The 27,391-nt window shown below is 40.9% G+C and overlaps 1 protein-coding gene across 3 annotated transcripts in view; it reads right to left on the bottom strand.

Moving 5' to 3' along the window:
- klhdc3 (kelch domain containing 3) overlaps positions 1-21,142 on the bottom strand; it is a 30,460-nt gene extending 9,318 nt beyond the window's left edge. For all 3 annotated transcript variants that reach the window (XR_008834240.1, XM_056435627.1, XM_056435628.1), the window contains exons 1-8: positions 21,072-21,142; positions 19,474-19,715; positions 18,096-18,275; positions 17,753-17,868; positions 17,597-17,668; positions 16,314-16,527; positions 15,754-15,840; positions 11,932-12,040 (exon numbers count right to left, since the gene is read on the bottom strand). Coding sequence is in view for 2 of the 3 variants with exons in the window: in XM_056435627.1 (XP_056291602.1) it covers positions 11,932-12,040; positions 15,754-15,840; positions 16,314-16,527; positions 17,597-17,668; positions 17,753-17,868; positions 18,096-18,275; positions 19,474-19,627 (932 nt within the window). In the remaining variant the exon portion in view is untranslated. The remainder of the gene's footprint in view (positions 1-11,931; positions 12,041-15,753; positions 15,841-16,313; positions 16,528-17,596; positions 17,669-17,752; positions 17,869-18,095; positions 18,276-19,473; positions 19,716-21,071) is intronic.
- Positions 21,143-27,391: the final 6,249 nt, after the last annotated feature.

Genomic DNA, 27,391 nt, shown 5'->3' with positions numbered 1-27,391 from the left:
CGGCCTGGGTGTTAAATTCAGCAGAACATTAGGGAATGATAATGCTTTATTGGTCACCACAAAAGAGGTAAAGCCTGAAGGGGATCGTGGAGGAAGGGAAGAGCAGGGGTGCTAAGAGGTGTCCGATAGATTGGCAAAAGCGGGAAAGTCACAGTGCGCGACTTTTATGTGGCATCCTGGTGTTTGATGGGCCACTTTGTTACTCGATCAGCAAAGTATCGCAATGTGTGAAAGAGCTCCTCCCCCTACAGCAGTGCTAGTTCCCAGTCTAAATGAGGGCAGAGTGATGCCGCTCCCCCACTAAAAAAAACATCGGTTGCTATTTCAAACAACACTCAATGAGGGTGTCTAATCACCCAATTGCCAGTCCTTTCTAGCAATGCACTGCCTGCCCCACCTCATTATGCTCAAAGCTAGGTTCAAAACCTGAAGAAGAAGAAAGAGCTTCAATCGTAAAAGTAATGTGGAAACAACGAAGAACCTGGGAACTCCAAATTGCCTCAAATGTCCAAGAATTGTATTGCTTTCAAATTCTGTAAAAGGATTTCAGAGACCCCAACAATGCAAATTAACTGACAAGAAAACAAAAACTTCATCAGCAACACAAACACAGATGTAAACAATATATCTGGGTCCTGTCGTAGACATGTGGCTTCATTGACCATATCCTCATTCTTGGAGTGATATGATCTGCATCCTTTTCCTTTCTCCACTTCCTATTGAACTTTGGTCCTTCAGAACCACCTAGCTCACAGGAACTCATCACACACTACAACTTCCTGCAGAGCACCTTATCAGGATGGCCAGACATGAAATACAATTATTTCAGTGAAACTTTACTATTGAGGGACTACATTTGGGACTAGATGAAAAATAGCCTCTTGGCTAACTCTGGCACATTTACTGAAATGTTTTATCAATGTGCACTGTCCCTTATTAAATAAACCATTAAAAAAATAAAAAAGAGGGAAAACATTTGAGGAAAGCTGTGATGGCCAACGACCAACAAAAATAGGCATACGTTCTTATAAACATTAGTGAGCAACATTATTTTGAAAATAACAATTTAAATCTAAGATTGTGGTTGGACTGTGTTAAGACTGTTCTCGTGGTCTCGAATGTTGGAACACATTTTTATTCCAAAATATTAAATAATGTACTTCTAGTTGTCACAATTATGTGTAGCATTGTGTTGCCCTGTTTTTACTGTCACTTCAAAGTAGAAAATGTTTTATTAAATGCCTACAGGGTCCAATGGGAGGCGTTTACTGAACTGTAGACCAGGGCTATTCAACTTCAGTAGCAAGTGGGCCGAGTAAGAAAATCACGGGGGGTGTGAGGGCCGCACAGAATATTGATCAAATAATGGCTAAAAATGAAAAACAGTAATGTATATTTCCACAGGTAAACAGTCACACACGAAAATGCGTCGGTATTGTGTGGCAAAAGTGTTGCGAACAAGCATCACTATAAACATGTTTCATAGTGTAAATATCCGCTCAAGGTAACCAGTTGTTTCAGATCCCTTCAACCAAACTGTTCCCATGAAAACACAAGAAATGTGACTTAATGGATCAATATAGGGCTGCAACAACGAATCGATAAAATCGATAAAAATCGATTATTAAAATAGTTGGCAACGAATTTCGTTATCGATTCGTTGTGTCGCGCGATTATTACGGTGCTCAATAAATCACGGAGTATAAACAAAGTTGAGTTGAGCGCAGAGCGGCGCAGGGGAAACAAGAGCGGAGGGAGAGAGAGAGGAGAGACTGAACGCTGCGTTGTGAGAGCCAATCAGCGCTGAGCTGCTCCTCTGTTGATGAATCTAATTGGCTGGTGCTGCTCATGTGGCGCTGGATGCGGAAGTCATTCACGTCGTCGGAGACACTCACGGAGCTAAGTGCGCCTCCGGGTGACGTTATGAACCCAGACACCAGGGCGCTACATGTCACGACGTGTGTGGCATTTCCACAAGAGTATAACGTAGAAAACGTGGTTATTTATTCCGTGGCTGATCGCGGAAAATATTTTTCCATGGAGAAAGGCAACGGAGATAAGCCACGACTCGCTGTGAGCGCTGCGCGTGCAGACACCATTTAACGGAGCGGAGCAGCGTGTGAGCTCTGATCGCTCTTTTAATGAAGTATCGATACTAAAAATATGCTAAATCACATCGTTTTTAACGTACGGGTACTTTGTTAGTATCGCTACACCGTGCAGCGTGACAGCAGCAGATGTAGCGGACTAACATTCAAGCTAACCTAACTTCCCAAACGCTGTGGACATCTGAACGCTGATTGGCCGAGACGCGACACGTCCATCAAAGATGTTTTATTGCGAAGAGCACCACTCCACATTTGTTCCGCGTCTCACTGTAATCTCAACGGCAGCGGGCCAGGTGAAAAAAATAATAAATCTGAACGCGTCTCTGATATTGTTCAGGGGGCCGGTCCACATGGGGACCACTGCTCAGGAGAGGAAAGCTGTCAGTCTGTTTGTGACGGGTTCATCACCATGGTGACCAGTGGATCTCCAGGACCTTTCCATGACTTTAAACCACATTTCCATGATTAAACATTTTGTGAAAACTGTCTATACGTGACAAAGTGAGAAGATGTAGTATTTAAACTAACAATGAGAATTCCAAAGCATACCGTATATATACCGTGTAAATTAAAATTTGAATAAAACAAATTTGCATTACTTTTCCAAATATTTTGGGATTTAATTTTTTTCAATTACTTTTCTAGGCCTGCTAATAGCCATTTAAAAATTCCATGACTTTTCCAGGTTTTCCATGACCGTACGGACACTGTTTTGAATAAAGGGTTGAAAATTAAAGTTTTTTTGTTTTTTTATCCGATTAATCGATTAATCGATAGAATAATCAACCGATTAATCGATTATCAAAATAATCGTTAGTTGCAGCCCTAGATCAATATATAAATTACTTGGGCTGAAACTAATATCTGGTGGCGCAGCGCACAGACTGCATGTCTTTGAGTGCAGTCTCCTTTTGCGTGAAAGAGATCGAAACCAGGTCGGGCGATCTTTTTATTTTTATTTTTTCGAAAATGTATTTCTTCATACGTGGCTGTGATGCACTGCTCACTTATACAATCGTAATCGCCGAAATGGATATGAACGGTGGCTTGAAGATCTCCAATATGTTTGTGAATGTGTGACGAATCTGGTGAGCGAGACACAGCCCCGCTGCAGATGTGAAGAGAACACAACGCACGCACGCGTAGGGAAACCAGTAGGGGTGTAACACCGGCAACCAACACGGGTGCGTAACATAAAGATGTAACCATACAGGTTTGGTTGAGGCAACAGTGAAACTCAATGGCTCTGGGTTAGATGTCTCAATGTATAAAAGAGGCGTGTCCGTCAGTTTTATTTTTTCTTACCAAGCTATACTGATTTGCAGGCAGTCTTGCGGGCCATAGTTAAACTCAAACGGGCCGTATCCGGCCCTCGGGCCGCTAGTTGAATAGGCCTGCTGTAGACCAACAAACAAATAATTGGTTATCACCAATCGATAGATTCTCGTCCAGTTCTTTTTCCCTAATCTTGACTGTCACCTCGTCTTACCGAGTTATCTGTGCCCCCTCCTGGGCAGTGGCTGGACAGTGGCTTAAGACCTGTAGTTGCCCAGACATAAGCCCCATGCAGAGGGTGAGACACAAACTACCGCTGGCTCCCAGAGAGATGCCTGGCTTCAGATTAGACAAAGGAGATGCCAGCCGCTAGCAAAGAATGCATCTGAAATTGAGACAAAATGTAGCTGGACTTGATGTTGGTATTAGAGACCAAAACTGCTCCTGCAAATCTCAAGCAAAACACAAATGCATTCCCTTTTGTCAGAATAGGTTGTCGTGAGCCTTGCTGCCTGTAAAAGTGAGGAAGATTACATTAAATAGTGTATCAGGACCTTGAACACAGCTGGATAATGTTGGGGGGGGTCTAAAGGGGTTGTCAAATGTTCCTCTAAAAATGGCAGATTCAATTTGGAAACATGTTACTTCCTCTAGAGCCCCCATCTTCACCTGGAGACGAGCTTCAAGGTCAGCCACCGAATAGGAGACACTCACAATAGAAAATACTGACAACCATACAGTGGCTACAGACCAGTTTTATCTGTTGAATTACAACCGCTTTATTTATTGCGTGTTAATGCATCGTCAAGATTGCCATTTAATGTTGCTGTACTTTGTGGAATGACGATAAAAGAATTGTATGATATTTTGTGAGAGCAGCTCATTAGTGAACTAGCGATAAATGCAAGCAAAGTGATTATCTCCTCATATACTGCTCTTTTTTTGCTTCGAGTTTTTTCTGTCATGTTAGTTGGATCATCCTCCGTCAAAAAAGCCATGTAGTCTTTTTTTCTGTCAAGAAGGGTTGCTTGAACAAGACTTGCCCGCTGTTAAACGAAAATCATACTATTCTGGTAAATCAATCGACCGGTCGGCTTTGCTTGTCATTTATTAAAAAGTTGTCTCCATAGCAGGGCATTGTTCCACAGAGTGGACCTAAAGCCCCCCCAAGAGGTGTTTTGTTTGTGATGACAGTAGTAAATCACGAGTTAAACTGCTACTATTAAACATGTGAATTGATGTGGACAACGGCATCACAAGCGTCGCCTAGGCAGGCTGTTTATTTGAGCTGCTGTGTAACACTCAACCCCATGACTCCTTAATGTATACAGCCTGTTAGTGGGTTAAAGAGGGTTACGATGCAGATGAAATACTATCATGAGCTTGTCTTTGAAGAGTAAATCACGGTCTAACTGTGCTGCCCCGAGGTCCTGTCCAGACACGTGCGGGATGCCCCGTATCCTGTTGGGGTCATCTCCACTGTTTGACAGGTTTTATCTCGAGCCTACAAAGTGCACACACACGTGCGCACAGACAATTAATAAAGGAAACTTCTGCAGCCTACCCTTTGACACTGAAGGCCAACAACAACATGTGTGTGTGGCATCATAATCTATGGTGTGTTGATAGAACCGTCTCGACGGAGCCATGTTCCCCTGCGGCAGACCTGAAGACACTATAGGGTGCAGAACGTGCTGCCACGTGTGACATGAATATGTATGTTCAGGAATTTCTGAAAATCCAAACATGAATTTGGGATCATTGTGCAATGCCAGGTAGAACAATAAACTGTTTCAGAATCACTTCTGCCTGAGTCCAATGTTGTGTTTAGTCTAACATTTGAACTGTCAGGTTGAACAATGATAACAAGCCACACTTTAACCGGCTGGACTATCATAACAGCGGAGCTTTCAGTCATTGATAAGGTGCAAAATGCCCTCGTAGGTGATATCAAGGCACCAGGCTTTTGACCTTCCTGATCTACCAAACAAAACCACTGGACTCTGCCGAAGCTCTGCGGCTCAACAGCGGGCTGTTTTGAAATGACCAGTTGAATTCCACACGGATTAAATAACACGGTGAGATTCTGGTGGATTAAACAAGAGGTTTTGGGGTGGGATGTTTTGGCTACCAGCGAGATTACCTGCTATGTAGTCTCACCCTTGCTAAGAGCCACAAATATAAGGAACAACTGACAGATCAAATCTGTTTAATCTTACATCGATACTAAAAAAAAAACACCTAATTTTAGCATTTTCCACCTATATTTATCAGGTAATGGTTTAAAACTAAACAAACATTAAGAGACCCACTAATTGAATTATTTAATGTTAGGAATGGCATCAGCATGCTTTCCCTCTTCACTTTGCCAAGTGACTGTGCATATTGTATGTGCATTTTGCCAAATGGACCACATGAGTTCAGGCTGGCAGATAAACGCAATTGTGTGCGTGTGTATGTGCACCACTCTGACGTCAGCTCTGAGTTAAGTGAACGCATCGAGACACGAGGTACAAACACACTCAAGTGGTACACTACACCGGAAGTAGGACATCTCAACCGTAATCTACAATTTGACTGACATTCTGATCCAGGGATAGTGAACCACCGGAAAATGTGATATTTTGATGCTGTACAAATCCTACCATAGCTTCTCATCTTGGAAGTATGGCTAAAACACAATGCACACATTATTTAGGCAGTTATTTAGGATGTTTAGTGAATCTGTGCCTGAATTGAAAATTCAATGTTATTGATAAAAAGCACCTACAATTCGGGCCAGTAAATAGCATCAACAACTAATTTATCAATTTAGATGCGAAAATATGCCAATAAAAATAAAACAACCACCGATATATTAATGTCAAACACTATTGCAGACTTTATCTGAGCCTGCCTAAGCAAAGTGATGACATCAAAGACACGTATTCATAGAACAAGGCCACTTTGGCATTGTTAGATCTAAACTGACAGCCACTGGTCTCTGCTACTCACAGGGAAAGGCAATTAAAACTCCTTTGAAGAACAGTCATTAACAGCAGCCCACATAAGGTGCTGAAAGGCTAAAAAGGGCACAAAATGTCAATTTTGCCGACCACTGGGATATTTCCATTTACCAAACGACAGAAAGGCAAGCCTTCAATCAGAGAAACAACAGAACACAGAGAGGTAATTTAAATTAGTCATCATTGCGAGAGTCATGAATACCTGTCATTAAAAGTACATCATCAAATATAATGGAATGAATACACATGGTTATGTCCAAGTAGTACAAGGGGCAGTGGCAGTCTTCTCTTTGCAGATTCCAAGCTGTCTGCGCCCAGCATGCCAATCTGTTATGTCCTTGTTCATATCCTGCCGCTCGAAGGATGCCCTGTTCCCGCGCTTAAAATGCATACAGATTTAGCCCAACCTGGGCTTGTCGTAAGCGATTATACAGAGAGCGTGACGAATGCCAACAATGACAACATACTCTCAGTGGGACATCCATATTCTCTGTGGCAACTCAATTTTACAAGCGTTCAATTCCTCAAGAGGTTAGGCAAAAGTAGACACGCACAGGGTTTAGCAGAGTATGCTGCTCTTTGCCTGTGTGCGTAGGACGGAGGTGAAAGTCAGTGCAGGTGGAGTTAGTCATGCACGGGGCGTCCTTCGTGGTGCAGTGAGCAGGTCTCAGTAAATGAGTGTAGCAGAGGCACTGAGGGTATATCAGATTGCACTCTGTGAGAAAGAATGCTCCCATAGGTCATAAATCAGGGATGGGGCAGAATTTCGCGCCTTTCTGCAGCTCAGCAGGCCTGTTTACACTGACGTAAGTGGCACTCAATAGACTTCCACTAATGCCCAGTCTGTCATTCACACACGCAAACTCGTGTGCCTCAAAAAATATACTTAAAAAACAAAGAATATCATGCATTTAATCCAGTGTAATGGCAACGAACTTAACAGTGCCAAAAAGAGAAATTCAATGAAAACATAATTACGGCTCATTAAAATCTAAATCCAAGCAAATTCCAAAAAACCTCACGTTTTGCGGACACCAGTCTCTTTGTATTCATTAGAGTCTATATCACGGCGTTGATGTTTTGTTAACACACCTCAGTGTTATGTCCAGTCCAAAGTGTAACCCCTTTGAAAGCAGAGGGCTCTCGGACTTAATAGCTTTAGTGTCCTTCAGTAAAGTAATAAATTATTCCTGAACAAATTCCTGCAGGTAAAATAAATATCATAAACTGGAAAAAAGTATCAACAGAGGGGTTCTGTTTTGGATCAATATGAAAGGACAACTAATCCAAGAAAACAAGATGTTGACCATAAATTTTAACACAATTTCCTGAACAGACCTACCAAAATAAGAAGCCCCACAAAAAAAACACAAGCGAGGTTTCCAGCAAATAATTCATGTTGGCATGTGCGAGCATTTGTCAACTGCATTGAGACAGGCACCGAGAACTTTTAACTACCCCAGTGTTGTTAGGTCATGTAAGAGTAAACACAGGAGAAACAGCAACGGCTGGTTATTAACGCAATGTTCACATTAAATTAGAGACCTGTATTGGAAAAATACTTGCAGAGTCAAATTGAAAAATCCGTGCAAATCAAGCGGAAATTTAAACGCCATGTGAATCTGAACAGGAAAACGTTCTTAGTGCAGAGAAGAAAGCAAACAAATGTGTGAGGATGTGATGAGAAGCTGCTTGGAGTCTGTTTGTGTGTCTTAGGTTGTGTGTGCGCGTGCTTATTGGAGTTCCTGTGAGTAAGAGGCTTAGGCGCACTCATGTAAACAACAAACGTGCAATGATGGTCAAAAGAACCTGTGTGGCCAACTCGCCACAACTAGCCGGCAAGGATCACGCTCTGATTTGTACAGTAACAGGAAACATCTTGGCAGACTTACAACAACTGAGCAAACTACTCTTCAAATAACACAAACAAACCAAAGTTCGGCCCTTGTAAGATACTGTGTGTGCATTTATAAATATAGGTTAAAAGCTTCAAAGTTGCACTGGACCCTTAAAAAAAAAAGAAAGATGGGAGAAAAGAAATCTGCCCTGATCCTTTGAAACAGGATGCTGGAGAGATGCAGTGTTTGATTTCTTCCTCTCCTCAGCCAGCACCCTCCATCAATCCAGTGGCCCCAAAGACACTCCCTTTCCAACACTATCTGCTCACAACAGGAAATCATGACTCTTAAAACCCCTCCTGGAATAATCTTGGCAAGAAACCAAACAATTCATAACAATCTTGATATTGTATAAATCTTTTTTCAAGTTGCATATCAATAACTTTGCTGACTTTTGATTGTTTCCATAAAAAAGAAAATTGTAATTAATCATTCCAAAATGAAAGGTAGCCTTTAAAAATAGATCTGGAGTACAGTAAGAATGACACGTCTGCACTATTGCTGCTGCATTGATGAGGGAGGAATCAAGATTATACTTGTGTATTACTGTGTGCTCCCTATGATGTGGTGGCCAACGGAGCAGTAGAAAACGAATCCAGCAGCAGCAAGAGGCCTTTAGGACTCGAGAGCCTGTAGACGTAGTGGGACTGAGAGGACTCTTATCCACAGCCTCCCGATCCCCACTATCAGGTTTTCCCAGTGGGGTTTGCCTGATAACACATCCATGCTGATAACAGTAGCTCAGGTCCTGGACTACTCTGGACCATGGTAATGCCGTTAGCTACCTCATTACTCCACTGGCTACTGGCCTATTACAAGTCCGTCACCAGCCCAGCGGCACCTTACCAGCTACGAACCCCCGGCAATCACTACTGTCTTGGGGCCAGCAAGGGAATCATCACAGGCTGCCGTCTACAGGAGCCAGACCCTCCATTTGGCATATTGAGAAGGAGAGGAACGTTTTTCTCCACATGCAAAGAGTGACGTTTATTGAGATCTTGTGCTTCACAAAGATTAGGATGACAAAAAAAGAGTCAAGAGCGCTTATAAGAACACATTTATCCTTAGTAAAAACAAAATTGTATGCTTTTGGAAAACATACATGCTTGTTTTAATATTTGGATTTATTTCTAACTTTCAGTCCATTTCTTCAAAAATGATCTCCAAAACTAGTGTTGCAAAGCTGCAATATATTGCTGTCAGAGCAGTGTGAATGTGTCCATGCCGTTATAAAGGGAAGACAGCATTTCCAGTGCCATCGAAGCTTCAGCTTTGGAATCTGAAACTTCTTCTGCTAACTCTGACGTGTTTGACTATATCTTTGGTGACGAGACCTCTGGCCATCACAGTATTCTTTGCAAGAATTTCTGCCTGCATTCACACTCTTACTGCTTCATTGAAAATGCAGATTTTGGGAACTGATATAGACACTGGAGCCAGCATAATAAAAAACGAGCTACTAGTTGTTCAGAGACAGGCTTGTACAAAGATGGATACAGATAATAAAACAAAGTGAAGGGGTTATTATATTAAAACTATATCAGATAAAAGGAATAGCTTAATATTTTCCATAAATAAAAAAACTGCATAACACGTTGAGATTTGCTGAAAAATGGGAACATTACCAACTTCTTTCTTCACAGGCCCTTACATTCTTAGAAATGTCCTTATTTTTCAAAGAAAAGCATTGTTTTTTTCAATGAAGATAACATTAAATCAATCAGAAATACACTCTATACATTGTTAATGTGGTAAATGACTATTCTAGGTGGAAACGTCTGGTTTCTTATGAAATATCTCCATAGGTGTATAGAGGCCCATTTCCAGCAACTATCACTCCAGTGTTCTAATGGTACATTGTGTTTGCTAATCGCCTTAGAAGACTAATGGATGATTAGAAAACCCTTGAAAACCCTTGTGCAATTATGTTAGCACAGCTGAAAACTGTTTTGCTGATGAGAGAAGCTATAAAACTGGCCTTCCTTTGAGCTAGTTGATTATCTGGAGCATCACATTTGTGGGTTCGATAAGACTGTCAAAATGGCCAGAAAAAAAGAACTTTCATGTGAAATTCGCCAGTCTATTCTTGTTCTTAGAAATGAAGGCTATTCCATGCGAGAAATTGCAAAGAAACTGAAAATTTCCTACAGCTTGTGTACTACTCCCTTCAGAGAACAGCACAAACGGGCTCTAACCAGAGCAGAAAGAGAAGTGGGAGGCCCCGGTGCACAACTCAGCAAGAAGACAAGTACATTAGAGTCTCTAGTTTGAGAAATAGACGCCTCACAGGTCCTCAACTGGCAGCTTCTTTAAATGGTACCCGCAAAACGCCAGTGTCAATGTCGACAGTGAAGAGGCGACTCGGGATGCTGGCCTTCTAGGCAGAGTGGCAAAGAAAAGCCATATCTGAGACTGGCCAATAAAAGAAAAGATTGGTATGGGCAAAAGAACACAGGCATTGGACAGAGGAAGATTGGAAAAAGGTGTTATGGACAGATGAATCCAAGTTTGAGGTGTTTGGATCACACAGAAGAACATTTGTGAGGCAGAACAGGTGAAAAGATGCTGGAAGAGTGCCTGACACCATCTGTCAAGCATGGTGGAGGTAATGTGATGGTCTGGGGCTGCTTTGGTGCTGGTAAAGTGAGAGATTTGTACCAGGTAAAAGGGATTTTAAATAAGGAAGGCTATCACTCCATTTTGCAACGCCATGCCATACCCTGTGGGCAGCGCTTGATTGGAGCCAATTTCCTCCTCCAACAGGACAATGACCCAAAGCACACCTCCAAATTGTGCAAGAACTATTTAGGGAAGAAGCAGGCAGCTGGTATGCTGTCTGTAATGGAGTGGCCAGCACAGTCACCAGATCTCAACCCCATTGAGCTGTTGTGGGAGCAGCTTGACCGTATGGTCCGCAAGAAGTGCCCATCAAGCCAATCCAACTTGTGGCAGGTGCTTCAGGAACCGTGGGGTGAAATTTCAACAGATTTCCTCAACAAATTAACAGCTAGAATGCCAAAGGTCTGCAATGCTGTAATTGCTGCAAAAGGAGCATTCTTTGACGAAAGCAAAGTTTGAAGAAAAAAAATTAATACTTCAAATACAAATAATTATTTCTAACCTTGTCAATGTCTTGACTATATTTTCTATACATTTTGCAACTAATTTGATAAATAAAAGTGTGAGTTTTCATGGAAAACACGAAATTGTCTGGGTGATCCCAAACTTTTGAACGGTAGTGTATATATTAATCATATTTAAACACTAAACAATTCTCCCTTCAAGTTTTTGTTGGTGGGTGTATAAAAATGCATGCAGCCCTGCAAACTTTGTGTCTGTGTATATGTAACTGTATTTTACTCTTTTTCTTTGGGGGAGGGTGGTAATTAGAGTGAATATAGGAGTGAAATAAAGAGTTATATTTGCAAAATGTACTCAAAAACAGGGCACATCAAATTTACTTTTTTTCCAGCCACATGTAAATATATTCATATTCTTAAATTGGTAAAATAAACTATGCTTGGGATATATTGTAATAAATCAATTAATAAGGAATTGAAAAGACTAATGTTGCCACTAGATTAATGACTGGGAAAACAGTTAATATTTGGGAGCATTCATCATTAGTAATATTTTGTGCCTTACCTGGTTCCTCCAAAGAGGATGATTCGATCTCCAACCATACAACAGCACTGCCGTCTCCGCGGACATGGGCCTTTCCCCTTCGGCTCCACCTTCGTCCAGGAAAAGGCTTCTGTAGTGTACAAACAACACAAGAATAAAGTTGAGATAACAATATTTAGAAATAATGATGGAAAAAAAGAAGATGGTCTCAAGAGGGAAGACTCTCAGTAACTTCAAGATACATCCCGGCTACAAATAGCTCAAAATAGTGATCTTTAGCACAACAAATCTTGAGCAGCTAGACACACTTTCAGCCACTTAAAAGTAACATGAACCTCTTTGTGCTTTCTTTAGTGCCTGCGGTTCATTCAGCTTCCTGTTATATTTAACCTGAAACACAAGGCCCAGGGGCTAGGGGATAAAGAGAAGTGATTCCATCAAGAAAACAAAACCTAGCATTCATTTGAACATAAAGAACTTTCCATTTCAGAAATAGAAATGAATCCTCTCTTCTGCTCGGCAGAAGTGCAATCGGAGTGACGGTGTTGGAGCGCACTCAGTTGTTCCATATAAGGATGAAATGAGTCTCACACTTTGAGCCAACAGCATCACTGCATCTCTATAGCAACAGGCCATTAAGACGTTGAATAATTAGGACTATAATGGAGGTGCTGCCATCTAGTGGACGTAAAGCACAGGTTTACAGCAAATCACCCAGTTCACAATAGATCGTTCCTACACGGTACATTCTTCCTACACGGTACATTCTTCATCCATGAAAAACATGTGATGTGGTAATCATAACATGCGCTGTTACTGTAAGACACTGTATTATTGTTATAAGATATTGTATTGACAATAAAGAGGCCCCATGTGTGCCTTAGTGTGGCAATAGCTATGACAAGAATGCTTTTCAGGGTTTCTTTCAGAAAACAACTTGAAAATTAATCTGCAGACTGAGACTGATGTATTGTCAGTTGTTAATCTGCGTGTTTATGGCAAAAAGACAGAGCATGTGTGTTTCACATGCAGCATAGAAAGCATCCAGTCGCTATCACCAGGGCTCTATTTCTCAAAGTCGATCAAATGTTCTATTATCCCACTTAAATTAACGAGATGATTGACATCAGGCTATCTCAGTTCCTCAAAGGCTGATCCGCCCTCAAACTGTCTCGATAATTTGAACCAGACGGTAGTCCTCAAGATGATTGCACGTGCCCTTCCAACATCAAAAGGGGGAAGCGTCGATCACCGAAATCATGATTTTATAACAGCACAAAGTCAAATAAACTGAAAGGAAAAGCCTCTTTTTTTCTCCACTGACGATCAGGAGATCATCAAGAACCCATATGAGGAATTCCAGACCATAATAATAACATCAAACACCGCCGTCATTAAATGAATTCACTTCCTTTGCGTTTTAGAGGTCGCATGGCTCATCTCCGTGGGTTATATCCATGGAAACAGATATATACCATGCAAGAAATAACCACTATTTCTGCTTTATCCTTGTTGTGGAACTCCCACAAACTTTGTAACAACGAACAACCCTTTGGGTTCATAACAATATCATCTTATAGTTATACACAACATCACCAGTAGGCTCATACATCTTGGTAACTTTCACGACTGAATAACTGGATGAAAATCCTCTTTATTCTCATCCATTCTTGTCTGTGCATTCATGAATCTACTCTCAACACTTTTGGTGTGAACGCAGCATACGTGTTGTTGAAATGTATCGGCAAATTTTAAGTCCTTCATCACCCCAATCAATCCGATTTTATTTCTTTAAATGTGCCTGCTGTCAGTCGTTTTAATGGCTCAACTCTTCCAGAAAAATTAGATAATATATATGTGTGTATATACTAGAGATGCACCGATCAGGTTTTTTGGTGCCGATCACCGATCACTGAAATCAGTATCTGCCGATCCGACAATACCGATCACCGATCACGGTGTCGATTGAAGCATTCTATTTATTGTGTAGCATTATTGCCTAGGACTATGAGGAAATACATATATAAAGCACCTCAAACATTAAAGAAATTACCGATTTCTTTAAACATTTAGGACTTTTAATTTGAAAAATCTCTTAATTGCGAAAGTAAATAGGTTTGATTGCCAGGCTAGGGGAAGTCAGGGATGTCCTGAACACATCTGCATCAGTCGTTGCCTGGGACTCAGAGGCAAAACATATCTAGAGCGCCTCAAACATTTAAAAAATGACAGATTTCTATAAACATTTAGGACTTACTTTGAAAAATGTCCTAATTGATATTCAAATTGTTTGATTGCTATTGTAGGGGATTTCAGCTATGTATGGAACACATCTGCATCATTCATATCCTGGAACTCTTGGGGAAATCTATATACAGGACTTTTCTTAACATACAAAAGTCTGACTTATTTTTATAAACTCTTCCTTGGTACAGTAAAAATGTTTTAATGTTAGCATAATTTAAGCTAAATCTCAGAAACGATCTATAAAGATACTAAATCAGTTCATTGTTTACTTTTATATGTTAGTGTATGATTTGTCGACATCTTATTTTGAAAAACGGATGTTGTTTCACGTGGTTCTTTCCGCTAACTTTGCAAAACCGGATGTTGTCACGTAAATCCTTCCGCTAACTTTATCAAAACCCTCGCGCGCTCCCGATCGAATGCGTTTACCGTCAACATCAGTCTATAGGGGCTCAGACATGTGAGTCGGCTGAGTTGACCCAGTGATTCAACTCGGGGGACGGGGACGCCGCTCGGTGCGTGAGGATCCCCTCGTGGACCTCTCACTCTGCCGGCCCTCGCCGGGCGCATTGTCTCCGTTACGGTGCGCGGCGATTGAAACATCTGATAGTTCTCGCAGATTTTATGTCATCTGATCGGCCAAGTTTGATCGGCCGTTTTGAGAACGCCGATCAAAACCGATAATGGGAATATCGGCCGATATGAATCGGCGCCGATCAGATCGGTGCATCCCTAGTATATACATGTATGTGGCGATGACCATATAGAATAGGAGTTTTAATATGTGTGTGAATCTGTGTACAGGTCAGGGAACGTAATAAACACATCCAGAAGTTTCTTTTGAGCTCAATAAACTTCATGAACAGCTCGGCATACAGCGGCTTTCCTGATGTACTGCACTGTAAAACAATGTACAACAATGTACCACTCGCAAAAAAGCGTGCGGCTCTGCATACAGTCTGAGACAGTCAATGCCGACTGCAGCGTTTGGTGTTCAATGTCTGGCTCGAGAAGGTCTGTAAATAAATTATTCCTTGTGTGCAGAATGCATAGTGCTCGTAGAAGAAGTCATCATGACGTGATAAGAACTCACTCCCTATAAAACTCTAATTTAACTAATATCGCTGCTTCGTTAATGAGGAAATGAGCTCCATTTCTTCTGGGGCATGGCCAGATTATCCAGCTAGACTGAATGAACCTGCGCTGAAGCAGCTTCAAATGTTTTGATTTATTGCCATGGTGATTTTTCCAAACTTGCTTCGTGGAACCGAAAAAGCTTCACTTGTGTAATTTCATCCTCTAAATCCTCCCGCTAACTACGTTAGCCAGATACGAGGAATAGGGCCCAGGCTGACAGTGATGCAATGAGGGAGGCGGAGGGCATCATCAAAAATGAGTCTCATGTGGGTCAACACGAGTTAGCACCTCCAGTGCTATATTTCCTCCATAGAGGTTTAACAGTCATCAATGCAGGGAGATCAAAACAAATGTAATACGCACAAAGCAAAGAAACGCTACCGGGAATTACACTTAACAGCGGTGTTTGATAGCAACATGACACATTTCCCCCAATCGGCCATAACAATTGTGAATTACCTGGATTGAATTTCCATAGGTCGTTGAAGTGCCGGTCCAGACGAGCGTTGTATCCGCCAAATATATACAGGTCCCCTTTGTAGGAAACTAAACACAAAAAGGAAAACAAAACAAATGACCAATCGTTTAATCAATTATGGGAAGAACATGCTATACTAAATAAATGAAAATTAACTATTTTTATATTCTGCAATTTACACACAAATGAATAATCACAAAAACAAATTAGAAATGTTATTCCATCAGATCTTCCACTGGAAAACATATTATGTCAGACTATTTAAACTAACCATGTTTAATAATAAGTGCCGGTTCATCAACCTCACTAATATAAAAGGATGTGGAAATTCCTAACAACCAGATTCTATTCTGAAATGTTGAGCTACTGGGACTCACAATCTCATCTCTAAACTCATTCCGGGTTAAATCTTTATTGCGAGGACCGAATAAAAGCAATTTCGGATACTGGTCTACTGAATTACAATATAAGCATTTAAAAGTGCTTCACGAATCATAAATCTTTGTTCAGCATATTGATTTTACGTGTGCATTTGTCTTACAGGCTGAATGACTCCTGCGTCCCTCTGGCAACGGCTGTGTTGGAGGCGTGCTCAGCCAGGAGTTGGTCTGTGTATCAAACACTCTGATCTTGTTGCAGTAGATCTCGTTGTTGGAGTGGAAGGGACCAAAGAGGTCTGCTCGCCCGCCAAACACAAACATCTTTGTCCCGATGATAGTGGCCGAGTGGAAGTCCCTCCAGCGTGCCTGAGGGCCCTGTGAAGAGAAGACCGTGAGATGATATGTGACTCTTATACTTTAACACTCCATAAAAGTTTCAGTAAAGTGATGGAACATAAAACAGTTGACTACAAAACCACTCAAACACAAAAACACTTTTCAGGAACCACCTGTCTTTAAAAAATAATGGCCAGTAATAGAGACATTGTATGCAATTTTGTGAGAACACTGATCTCAAAATAATGATGCAGCCGACAGTCATTAGTTACAAGAGTACTATGAATAAAAAAGTGACAAAAGTAAAAATGCAATCCTTTTCCACGGTATGAAACTGCCTCAGCCTCTAATCCATATGTATTTTACTGGGCTATAGCCATGGTAAAGCCTTTCACACCCTTCCAGAATTTGCTGCCATTGTTTTCCCACAAATGCTATGTAGGCCAGCAGGCTCTTGAACTTGTTTTTCAAATAAAGCAGGGGGAGAAAAAGCAAACCAGAAGACAAACAGATCATACAAAAAAAGGTTGAAATAAAAAAAGTACCAGCTTTACAAAACTAATTGAAATAATTCAAACGGCCGTGCTGATCTAGGAAAAATAAAACTAGTGAGCACACCAAACAAAATAAAAACTGTGTAAACTGTTTTGAGTGAAAGCACAGCAAAAACTAGTTCACCCGAGGACCTGATGTCTACGTCTAGAATATACTTAAGAAGAGTGTATCAAGTGAACAGACTGCATACAAACACAAATGGCACTTCCCAAAAGGGGAGTGTATATAAACCTGTGAGGCTTTTTGTACTTGGCCACCTACTAGGGAGCTGCATTACATTTCAGTGCCTTTGTATCCAGCCAATCCGACCACTAAGTGCTTGAGTAGCAATGCTGCCAACCTCTGGAATAACCAATGGTCTGTTGATTTCCAACAGTGCTTTGAATGTAACTAAGTATGTTGCCAGTCCATTCTTTTGTTTATTTGAATGATTGCTTTGTACTCCTCTTTCTTGGGCCTTGAATATTAAATGCACAACATTTTCTTTACACAAAGAACAAAAAATGTACCTTTTTTTGTTTTTAAGAATAAAGAAATAGTCGTTTTAACTCACTCTGGGATTAATTAATGACCAAACCATGGTGATGGTGTCCAGCTTGTGGATGTCATTGGAGAAGCAGTCAGCCTAAGACAACGCAGAGGAGATTAATTGAATCATGTGTTAATGTTCAGCAGGCAAGTCCCACAGTGAAGAGTGACAAAGACTCACCAGCTGCTCGTAGCCTCCAAATATATACATTGCCTTTCCCAGGACGCAGGAGGAGTGGCCGTCCCTTGCCCCTGGAACGGTCCCCGAAATCTTGGGTGTGAACCATCTGTGGGTGTCTATGAAGCAGGGAGAGTCTATATCAAGTCTTAGCCATCTTGCAAGAGACCCAACCTCTTATATTACAGACAAAACACTTGAGTCCGTCCACAGCGCCATGGAGTAAAACACATTTTTTTTCTTCCCCTGTTGCTATCACAACCTTAACATCAAACAGGTGCAACTCAAAGGCAACGCAGCCTCAAACTATCACTTAGCAGAGTGAGTTAGATGCAGATCTACTTACTGACATCAAAGGCATAAAGCACATTGCAGGCCCCCTCTGTATCGTTACGACCACCCCAGAGGTAGATAATGTCATCCAGCAGCACAGCGGTGTGGCCGTAGCGCATATATGGCACTTCACGGGCACGTTCATGTCCCCCTCCAATCCTCACTGGAGGCAGCTTCATCCAGCGCAGAGACACTGAAGTACAAAAACATCCAGAAAGGTACATTCATTGAATGCATACTTAAAACGTAAGATGTTAATTGCTTTGTTTAAATGTTTGTGGATGTTTTATAACAGACAACCTTAAATTCCTTTTACCAGAATAATTTCTAAGAAAATATAGTCATAATATGAAGTCAAGCAGCAATTACACACAGTACAATAGTAACGTGATTTTCAGATAGCCAAAAGTATTAAAGCAGCAATTACAATTAGAGAATCAATTTGTGAGATAGAATGCAAGAGATTCACTTTTGAAGCCAAAATAGAGGTCAGTGTTGACATTTCACCAAGCTCTTACAGCTTTCTGAAATACCAGTGTTCTTTAAACCGTCTGCAGAGTATGACAAGATGTAACGAAGTCTGAAACATCTTCTTGAATTCCAAAACTGCTTATTTGACAGATAGGTAAAAATAGACATCAAAGAGAAGGTATACAAAGCAAGTGACAAGATAAAATACGGAAACAATAGTTACGGTGCTCCAGTTTCCATTCCAATCAGCCCAAAGGCATCTTTATCAAAGTTTGGTGCCACAGCTTTTTTAATTTGTATTAATAATGGTATGGCATCGGCAAGAAGGCTTAAGCTACTTTTGCAAGTTTTAAAACCATAAAGCAGGTGGCCGACCACAAATATATGAATCAAATGGGTCACGAATAAGAAAAGGGAGCAGTTTTCTAAAAGTTAGAGCGGCACATTTAAAGAAAACACCTGTGTTTGTGAGATGGAAACGGAAAAACAGCAAAAACAGAACATGTCACCAAACCGCGATGAAAAGCTTGGGTTTCAATGCCAGTTTTATAGAATTACCGTTAAAGTGGTGAAGGTTTGATCAACTCTGAAACACTTCATAATTCGAAAAAGACAAATACTTTCCTGCGTTATAACAGTTAGAACGTAGTGTATAAAAGAAACATGCCCTTTTCACCTACAAGCAGAACACAACAGAAGATAAGATCAATTTACATAAATATGTAAACTTGGGTTTCAGTGTCCCGAAATAACTTTGTATTAACCAGTCAGAGTGCTCTTGGGCCCCTCAAATTATTATTATTTTTTTTAATTTACTGATGTCCCATAATAGTAGCACTCAAAATCTAAAAGAAAAATGGAAAACAAGATGATGATTTGAAGATGATTGGGAACCACTGAATCAAAGTATCACCACCTACCTGTGTTGAAGACATGCACATCAATCTGACGGAGTGTCTCGTAGTCCTCCCCAGAGCAGTAGCCTCCAAAGGAGTACACCTTGTGCCCCACCGCCACAGCAGCATGGTTGACTCTCCGCGGCCCTCCTTCTAGGTGCACCGACCAGCGCAACATTCCACGCGCAAGCACCTCTGTGACTGCGAGTCCTCAGACCATCACTTTGTCACCCGCCTGGATCCCATCAAGCCAACACTGCTGAAACCTGTGACCGCAACAACAAGGAATGGCACTCTGCTTAGGAGAACAGTTCGGGGAACGAGGAGAGACAAAATGAGGAGAGCACAAAGGGCGACTGTTTGTGCTCCTGGTCTAAGAGTTGCTCAGCTCTGCTGTTGCTGACAGGCTCACGAGCCCCCCCCCCCCCCCCTATTATCAAAGCTGGGAGGGTATTTTAAGAATTGATTAGACCTACACCTACCACTCCTCTTTCTGCTCACTCTTATCCATGTCACCTCCTACTGCACTACACAAGTGCAACAATATATAATCATATAAATAATATACAACCTCTTGTGGGTGATACTACATCAATATAAAGCCCATATCAATATTATTGCACACAAATGGCATCAGCGATCTTTTGATATTCGTGAGATCCTAAATCAGTACATGTGCTTCTAATAACTTGAGAAGAAAGCATGAGTTAAAACCGTCCATTGGCTATTTGGGCAGTCTTTTTAAGAGAAAGCATGTGGCTTGCAGTTTATAATCCAAGTCTAATTTAATAGACACACACTTAGTCACTACCTGAATGTCTTGCTAAACCCTACACACCCCTGCTTATTCCATCTCAATGACGCTACTCGTTGACCTCCAACCTTTATTTGCTCTTATAAATAAATCCCCAGAAGACCATTCAACATAACATGTGGAGCCACACGGTCAATATCTAGTCGACAGAGAGGTTTTAGTTGAGTAATAGTTGTGTTGCATGTAAGAGAGGACTGAGCCGAAGTGGAAAGCGGTTCCTACGCCTTCCTAACCCACTGAGCAGGACATTGTTGATGTCAGACGACTAGCTATGGCACTGACAACTGGACCACAATAGATCAATAGTCACTACGACTTAGTTAGCGGTTAACATACAGCAACATCCACGTGTACTACTGCAGAGGTCCGGGTGGGCCATATACGCTAACTAACATTGCGGGGGCACAGATAGTGGTTTAATAAAGCTAATCTAGAGCCGGTGACATTGAGCTTCAACACGGTTACCACAGTCCAGTCAACGCCTCATGCACCTGCTATCTGACGTTAGCTATACGACAGGAATAACAAGACACCTGTGAGCGACAGCGACTGGCCTCCCACCCTCAACTTTACCAACAACCGTGTCCCGACAACAGCGTGTCCGGCTCCAGCCAAGTGCCCAGGAGGGAAAGCTGTTGCTAGCTAATGCTAATGCTAACATGTAATGGCTAGCTAGCTAACGTGAACTGAATAGTAAATACATAAACGCCCCGTACGAGTTACCCCAGCGGCATTTCCAACCGTGGCAAAGTTACGAACTGGTTCAATAACAGACGGCAGTATCAGAGGTGTAATGTGCGTTAGCTACCTTCAGGTCGAGTGGGTTGTGGTAACTGGTATTTTGGAAAGCAGCGGTGTCCACTGGGAGCCCCTGCCGACTCCCTCGTGACGTGTTGGGGGGCGAGACGCGTACGCGAGCACCCCCTGTCGGCTCCTTTCAATCTCCAGAAAACCCCTATTCACTTCAACTCTATCCGACCCTTGTATTGGAACTTTGTAATTTTTTTCTTCGTTTTCCAAAACTACCATTTACTCTTAATATTGGTCAGTATTCAATTCCTTTAAGCCTCTCTGATTTAACGCAGACATTTGCACCATGTGACCCCAATATGAGCTAAACATAATTAAGGTTTTTAGACTAAACTTTAATGTCCTATCTCCAAGGAGGCAGACAGATTAGCTCATATAGCAATTCAATTCAGTTTATTTTATATAGGCCAACATCACACATTACAAAGGGCTTTACAATCTGTACACATACAACATCCCAGTCCCAGGACCTCACATCGGATCAGGAAAAACTCCCAAGAAAATAGAAGAAAAAGACTTTCACCGGGAAAAAAGGGAAGAAACCTTCAGGAGAGTAACAGAGGAGGATCCCTCTCCCCGGATGGACAGAAGCAATTCCAGCAGGGCCCATTTATAATGAATATTATAGTGGTGATAATTTTGTAATAGGTCTTTTTCACAGATGACATTTTGACATGCCAGTAGATGAAATACTACCGCTTTGATTTCAGGGTCTCTTGGTAGTGCACATGTTGGCTCACTGCCATGGTTTTCTGTGACACTTGAATAGGTTGCAGATTCTTAGTTATACCTGTACTTTCCTGCTATTCCTATGCAGGTATGTGTCAGCTAAGATAATGGCCTCACTAAATGTCATAGTGAACCTGGGACGTTTGGGGGTAAGAGATATATATATCTATATATATATATATATATATATATATATATATCTTTATTTCAGACTCATGGGTCCATAAAACAACAAACACAAATACAACAACAATATATAAAATACAATACGAGGACACCGGTCCAGCCATTGCAGCCAAAAAATCACTCGGGATTAAAAAACATACAAACATTTGTTCCATTGCTTCCAGAAACAAGACGAATACCTGGTATCACTCAGTGATGGGTCAGCCAAAGCTTTTATAATTACATTCTCTGAGACATTTAGTCGACATTTAAATTTATACATAAAATTCCTCAAAACAGCATGAAAAGTGGGAACGTTCCGGCTCACAAACATCTGACTTGCGCTTCTCCATCTCGGAAGCTTGAGCAGGATTCTGAAGGCATCATTGAAAGCCACCTGCATCTTTTTCATTTTTCCTTTACTATAACTGCACCACAGTGGGCTGTATACAGAGGAGTACAGTAGGCTCTAAACAGAGCAGTTTTAACATCTTCTGTACACATGTGAAATTTACGTGCCAGCATGTTGTCTTGTGCATACAGTTTGCAACACTGCCGCTGCACATCGTCATCATCACTGAGGTCATTCCTGATGATGTGACCCAAATACCTGTATTTCTGAACAACATTTAGCTCCTGGTCTCCCAAAAAGAATGAAGGAAAATTTAGCTTCTGATCCTTCCTGGTTTTTGCTATCATGATAACACTTTTTTTTTAGTTGAACTCGATATCATAGTGCACCCCATACCTTGAGCACACTCTGAGCAATTGCTGGAAACCAGCACTATAAGGTGACAGGACCACTAAGTCGTCAGCGTAGATGAGATGATTAATGAGACTTTCTCCCACCACACATCCTGTCTTACACTTTTTTAACTCTTTAGAGAGGTCATCCATATAGAGATTAAAAAGTGCAGGGGACAGTATTCCACCTTGTCGGACACCATTTGTCACAAGGAAGGGTGCAGATACACTCTTACCCCATCTAACTCGCATGGTTTGACGTGCATACCAAAAGTGCAAAATCCTAATCAAATATGGTGGCACCCCTCGCTCTTGTAATTTGACGAACAATTTGGAATGATTAATTCGATCAAAAGCTTTAGATGCATCCAGGAAACACATAAATATTCAGTGCATATATACATAAGTCTGTGCTATGTTTACTTTTAAAACCAAATTGATTATCAGTGGTTAAGATGTAATCTTGAAGCCTATCTAAGAGGATTCATTCTAATACTTTAGAAAGTATACTGGCCAGAGCAATTGGTCGATAATTGTCAATGCTGGATATTTTACCGGTTTTATTTTTGATTACTGGCACTAACAACACAGTGAGCATAGAATGAGGAAAGTACGCCGTGCATTAAAAATCCAGAAAAACATATCGCAAGTAACACTGACAATCTGTTGCCAGCATGCCTCAGATGTTCTGCTGTTATTTGGTCAAGGCCACATGCTTTGTTCAATGACAATTTTTCAATAGCATACAACACTTCATCAGGTCTAATACACACACCAGCATCATTAGGAACATTACCAATATTAAATGTGTCACTCTTAACACTATTGAAAATGTCCCTATAGTGTTTACTCCACAGATCTGCAATACTGTCCGAACCAACTGCCCCATCAATACTGGATGGCAGGGGCGTCTTCATGTTATTGGTAATGTAAGAGCCAAATGTTGTGTGTAGGTGCATGTATGTTTATGTATACACTGGGTGGCGCTGTTGCTGTTATTTGTCCGCCTACATTAATAACCAGGTAATTGGCGACAGCAGGTGTTTTGACCCCGGAACGGGGAAATAGGTTTTGACCGCATCACGGTGAGCTGGTGAACTGTTTGTACCGGACTTCACTAAATTAAAACCCTATTAACAACATTCAGAGTCTCGGAGGCAAGTTATTTGAAACGAACAGCAAGCAGCAGAACCACAGAGCGCGTCAACCATCTAGCCGGAGGAACCAAAATGCCTCAGTAGCCCATGTGAAGGACAGGGCTCCTTTAACAGGCAACTTTAACTTCTTTCCAGAAGTCAAAGACATTATTCTGCTGAAAATGTTTGGCCATGGAGTTTGCCCTCATGGCCTGTTCACTTCTTTTAATGAAGCGCACAGCATATTTAAATCGAGCATTTGTGTGTTTCTTGTGTTCGCACTCTGGACCATGTCTTGCTTTTCCTGATAAAACCCAGTTTTGAAAAGCTTCTCTAGCTTCTCTATGGAGTTCAGACACATATTCATTCCATCCTGGCCTAAGATTATGTTGTTTAGCCTTTTTTTTTGCAAAATGATTTGCTTATATTATTTAGACAATTCACAATGTTATCATACATTACACAGAGATTATTTTTGTGGTTTTGATTTTTACAGTTGATGTTGCCACACAGAATCGCATCAAGCGGTATATCAATATTTCTGAGGCTCTTATCAGTTTGTGAATTGTAATGCAATAGATCATCTTCTGTGAGCTTTGACCAATCTACTTTAAAGTGGTGTTCATGGTTATCATCATTACTGGTCAACTCAGGTAGACTCTCAACATGCAATGTCATAGAGACAGGTATGTGATCTGCTGTAGCCAGCTCATACAAGATTGCAACATCCTGGAGACAGTCATGAGCATCAGCTGTACATACACAGTGATCCAGCCAAGACATGGTATGCCATGTTTCACTGGTATACTTGTAGCTATTTACTGGCAAGAGCACTTACCGTGTTTACTCCATATGTATATATATATATATATATATATATATAACCTTGGGGTCAGGACTATGGTCCCCAATATAAATATTTAAATGTTTTAAATTCTTTTTTTTATTTGTAAAATGGTGGTTAACTTCACCTCCCCATGCCTCTAAAATGAATTCAAATGAAAGAAGGAGAAGGGGAAATTTGCACTTTGCATTATTATTATTATTGTTCTTGAATGTAATATGCTCTGCTTTTTTCTTTTATTGTATTGTGTTTATTGTAAACATGCTTGCTGCTGCTACAAATATATTTCGCCCTGGGGATGAATACATTATATATAATCTATTCTAATCTAAATATACTTTATATATATATTTTTATTAAACGTATAACTCACATCAACATTACAGGCCTAATCTGTGGTAACAAGTCAATAAGGTTGATAACAAACTAATAAAGAATATTGGGCGCGCTGATGAAACATACATCAACATTGTTTGTTTATGGTTGCAGAAACCCAGGTGACTATTTCTGTCACACACAATAACATAATTGCAACACTAGGTGGCGCCGTCACACACATTTTATATTGCTCTCGAGGTCAGCAGGCTGTCACAGACCCAAACACATAGACCAAAAAGCCTTTAAGAATATGATCCCTACTAGTATTATTGGTCAGAGCAGTTGGTCTGGTTGGGGTGCATCTTGGCAAAGTATGTCATCATTTGGTACTGCTTGAATGTCTGCCTCTCATGACGGCATGGTCATGGCATGGTCAGTTACCAGGCAGCGTCCCTGGAGAGCTCAGTGTTTCAGAGTTGGTTGTTCTTTAGCATGGAAAGCATACTGACACAGGCGGGAGCCCATTTTATCTGAGGCAAGGCCAGATTATTTAACCACTAAATAAGCCCAACAACCTCAAATTATTCCAGTGTAACATTGCGCTTAAAGTGGGACGTTATACGTATGAAATTTATATTTAATATTTTTTAAAAGGCCTCCATTTTGTAAGCACCACTTCCAGCTCAATGCTATCAATAAAAAGAATGTGCGCTTTGGCAGCTTGCCTGGCTTGAAAAAGAAAATAGCCTTCATCTGACCTAATCCTACATTACTGTGGTCCATATGACGGGGCCAAAGGTTAAATGTGAACATCTCTTGAGAAACTGACTATTTTACAGTATGTGAAGCTTATCTTATACACTACCGTTCAAAAGTTTGGGGTCACCCAGACAATTTCGTGTCTTCCATGAAAAATCACACTTTTATTTATCAAATGAATATAACATGTAGTCAAGACATTGACAAGGTTAGAAATAATGATTAATATTTGAAGTATTAATTTTGTTCTACAAACTTCAAGATCAAAGGAAGGCCAGTTGTATAGCTTATATCACCAGCATAACTGTTTTCAGCTGTGCTAGCATAATTGCACGGGTTTTCTAATCAGACATTAGTCTTCTAAGGTGATTAGCAAACACAATGTACCATTAGAACACTGGAGTGATCGTTGCTGTAAATGGGCCTATACACCTATGGAGATATTTCATTAGAAACCAGACACTTCCACCTTGAATATTAATTTACCACATTAACAATGTATAGAGTGTATTTTTGATTGATTTCATGTTATCTTTATTGAAAAAACAGTGCTTTTCTTTGAAAAATAAAGACATTTCTAAGTGACCCCAAACTTTTGAACGGTAGTGTATGTATAGAATTGTGTTGGATCCCCTTTAATCAGCCCGTTTCACACGTCTAGACTGTAAATATGACACATCATGCAACATCATTTTAAAAGCATTGCATTTCAAAGAAATGGGTTTAGTGTGTTCAGTTTGGTTTCAAATGCTCTGGCTGAAGTGAAAGTAGAGCCTTGTAAACGGATTATGACACTGAGGAGCCATGTTACAGCTGCCATGGATCTGCCCGTATCACTGCCCAGGTCTGGTCTGCTTAAGAAGGGCTTTGATTGATTAATTTTTGAAGGCATTCCAGCACCATGCCAGCTGCCAGTCATACACAATGGTGAGCTTGTGCGTGGGGCGCCCACATGACAGCTGCCCAAGGCTGCTCTTTGGAGCTCCGATAGGTGATTACAGACCACAGATGGACACGCACTGAAAAACAGATTACGGTGCTCTGTTGATGTGGTAGATTCTAAAATGATCATCACTCAGAAAGTGAAAACTTTGTAGTTTGTTGATTTGTACAATCACTATATATATAATGTGCCAGTGCCCAGTGCCCAAGTGTGTTCCTTATCTTGTGTGAGATAAAATACCTCAAATTAATTCTGATAGTCTAAACTGTAGATCCCAAAAGCTGTCTACTTAGCAGTCCTTTTTCGTACCATTACACAGTTAGATGACGTTATTGTCTGGAAGTGGACCAAGGAATTTTTTGAAATGGCTTGAAGAAAGTTTATTTAAAAGATCACATGTCTGGGACAGAATGCGATTTGGGGTAATTGTTTTGTTTTGGAGCTAGTATATGCAAAGCTCATATTGTATAATGATATAGGATATAATAAACTAACATTATACTGAGGACACACCATATTATATTGAGGCACACCTTCTCCTATTAGACTTTGTGCCGGACCCCAGTTTATAATGTTGGAAACATTCTGCCTATTCACCAACAAAGAGAAATGGAGTAGAGCTTGTTTGTTCCTGTAAATGACACTTACAACTACCATTACGTAGTTGTTCCAGTAGCTGA

The sequence above is a fragment of the Pseudoliparis swirei genome, chromosome 17 (assembly GCF_029220125.1).
Source record: "Pseudoliparis swirei isolate HS2019 ecotype Mariana Trench chromosome 17, NWPU_hadal_v1, whole genome shotgun sequence".
NCBI classification, from domain to species: Eukaryota; Metazoa; Chordata; class Actinopteri; order Perciformes; family Liparidae; genus Pseudoliparis; species Pseudoliparis swirei.
This window is presented reverse-complemented; position numbering and strand designations above follow the sequence as displayed.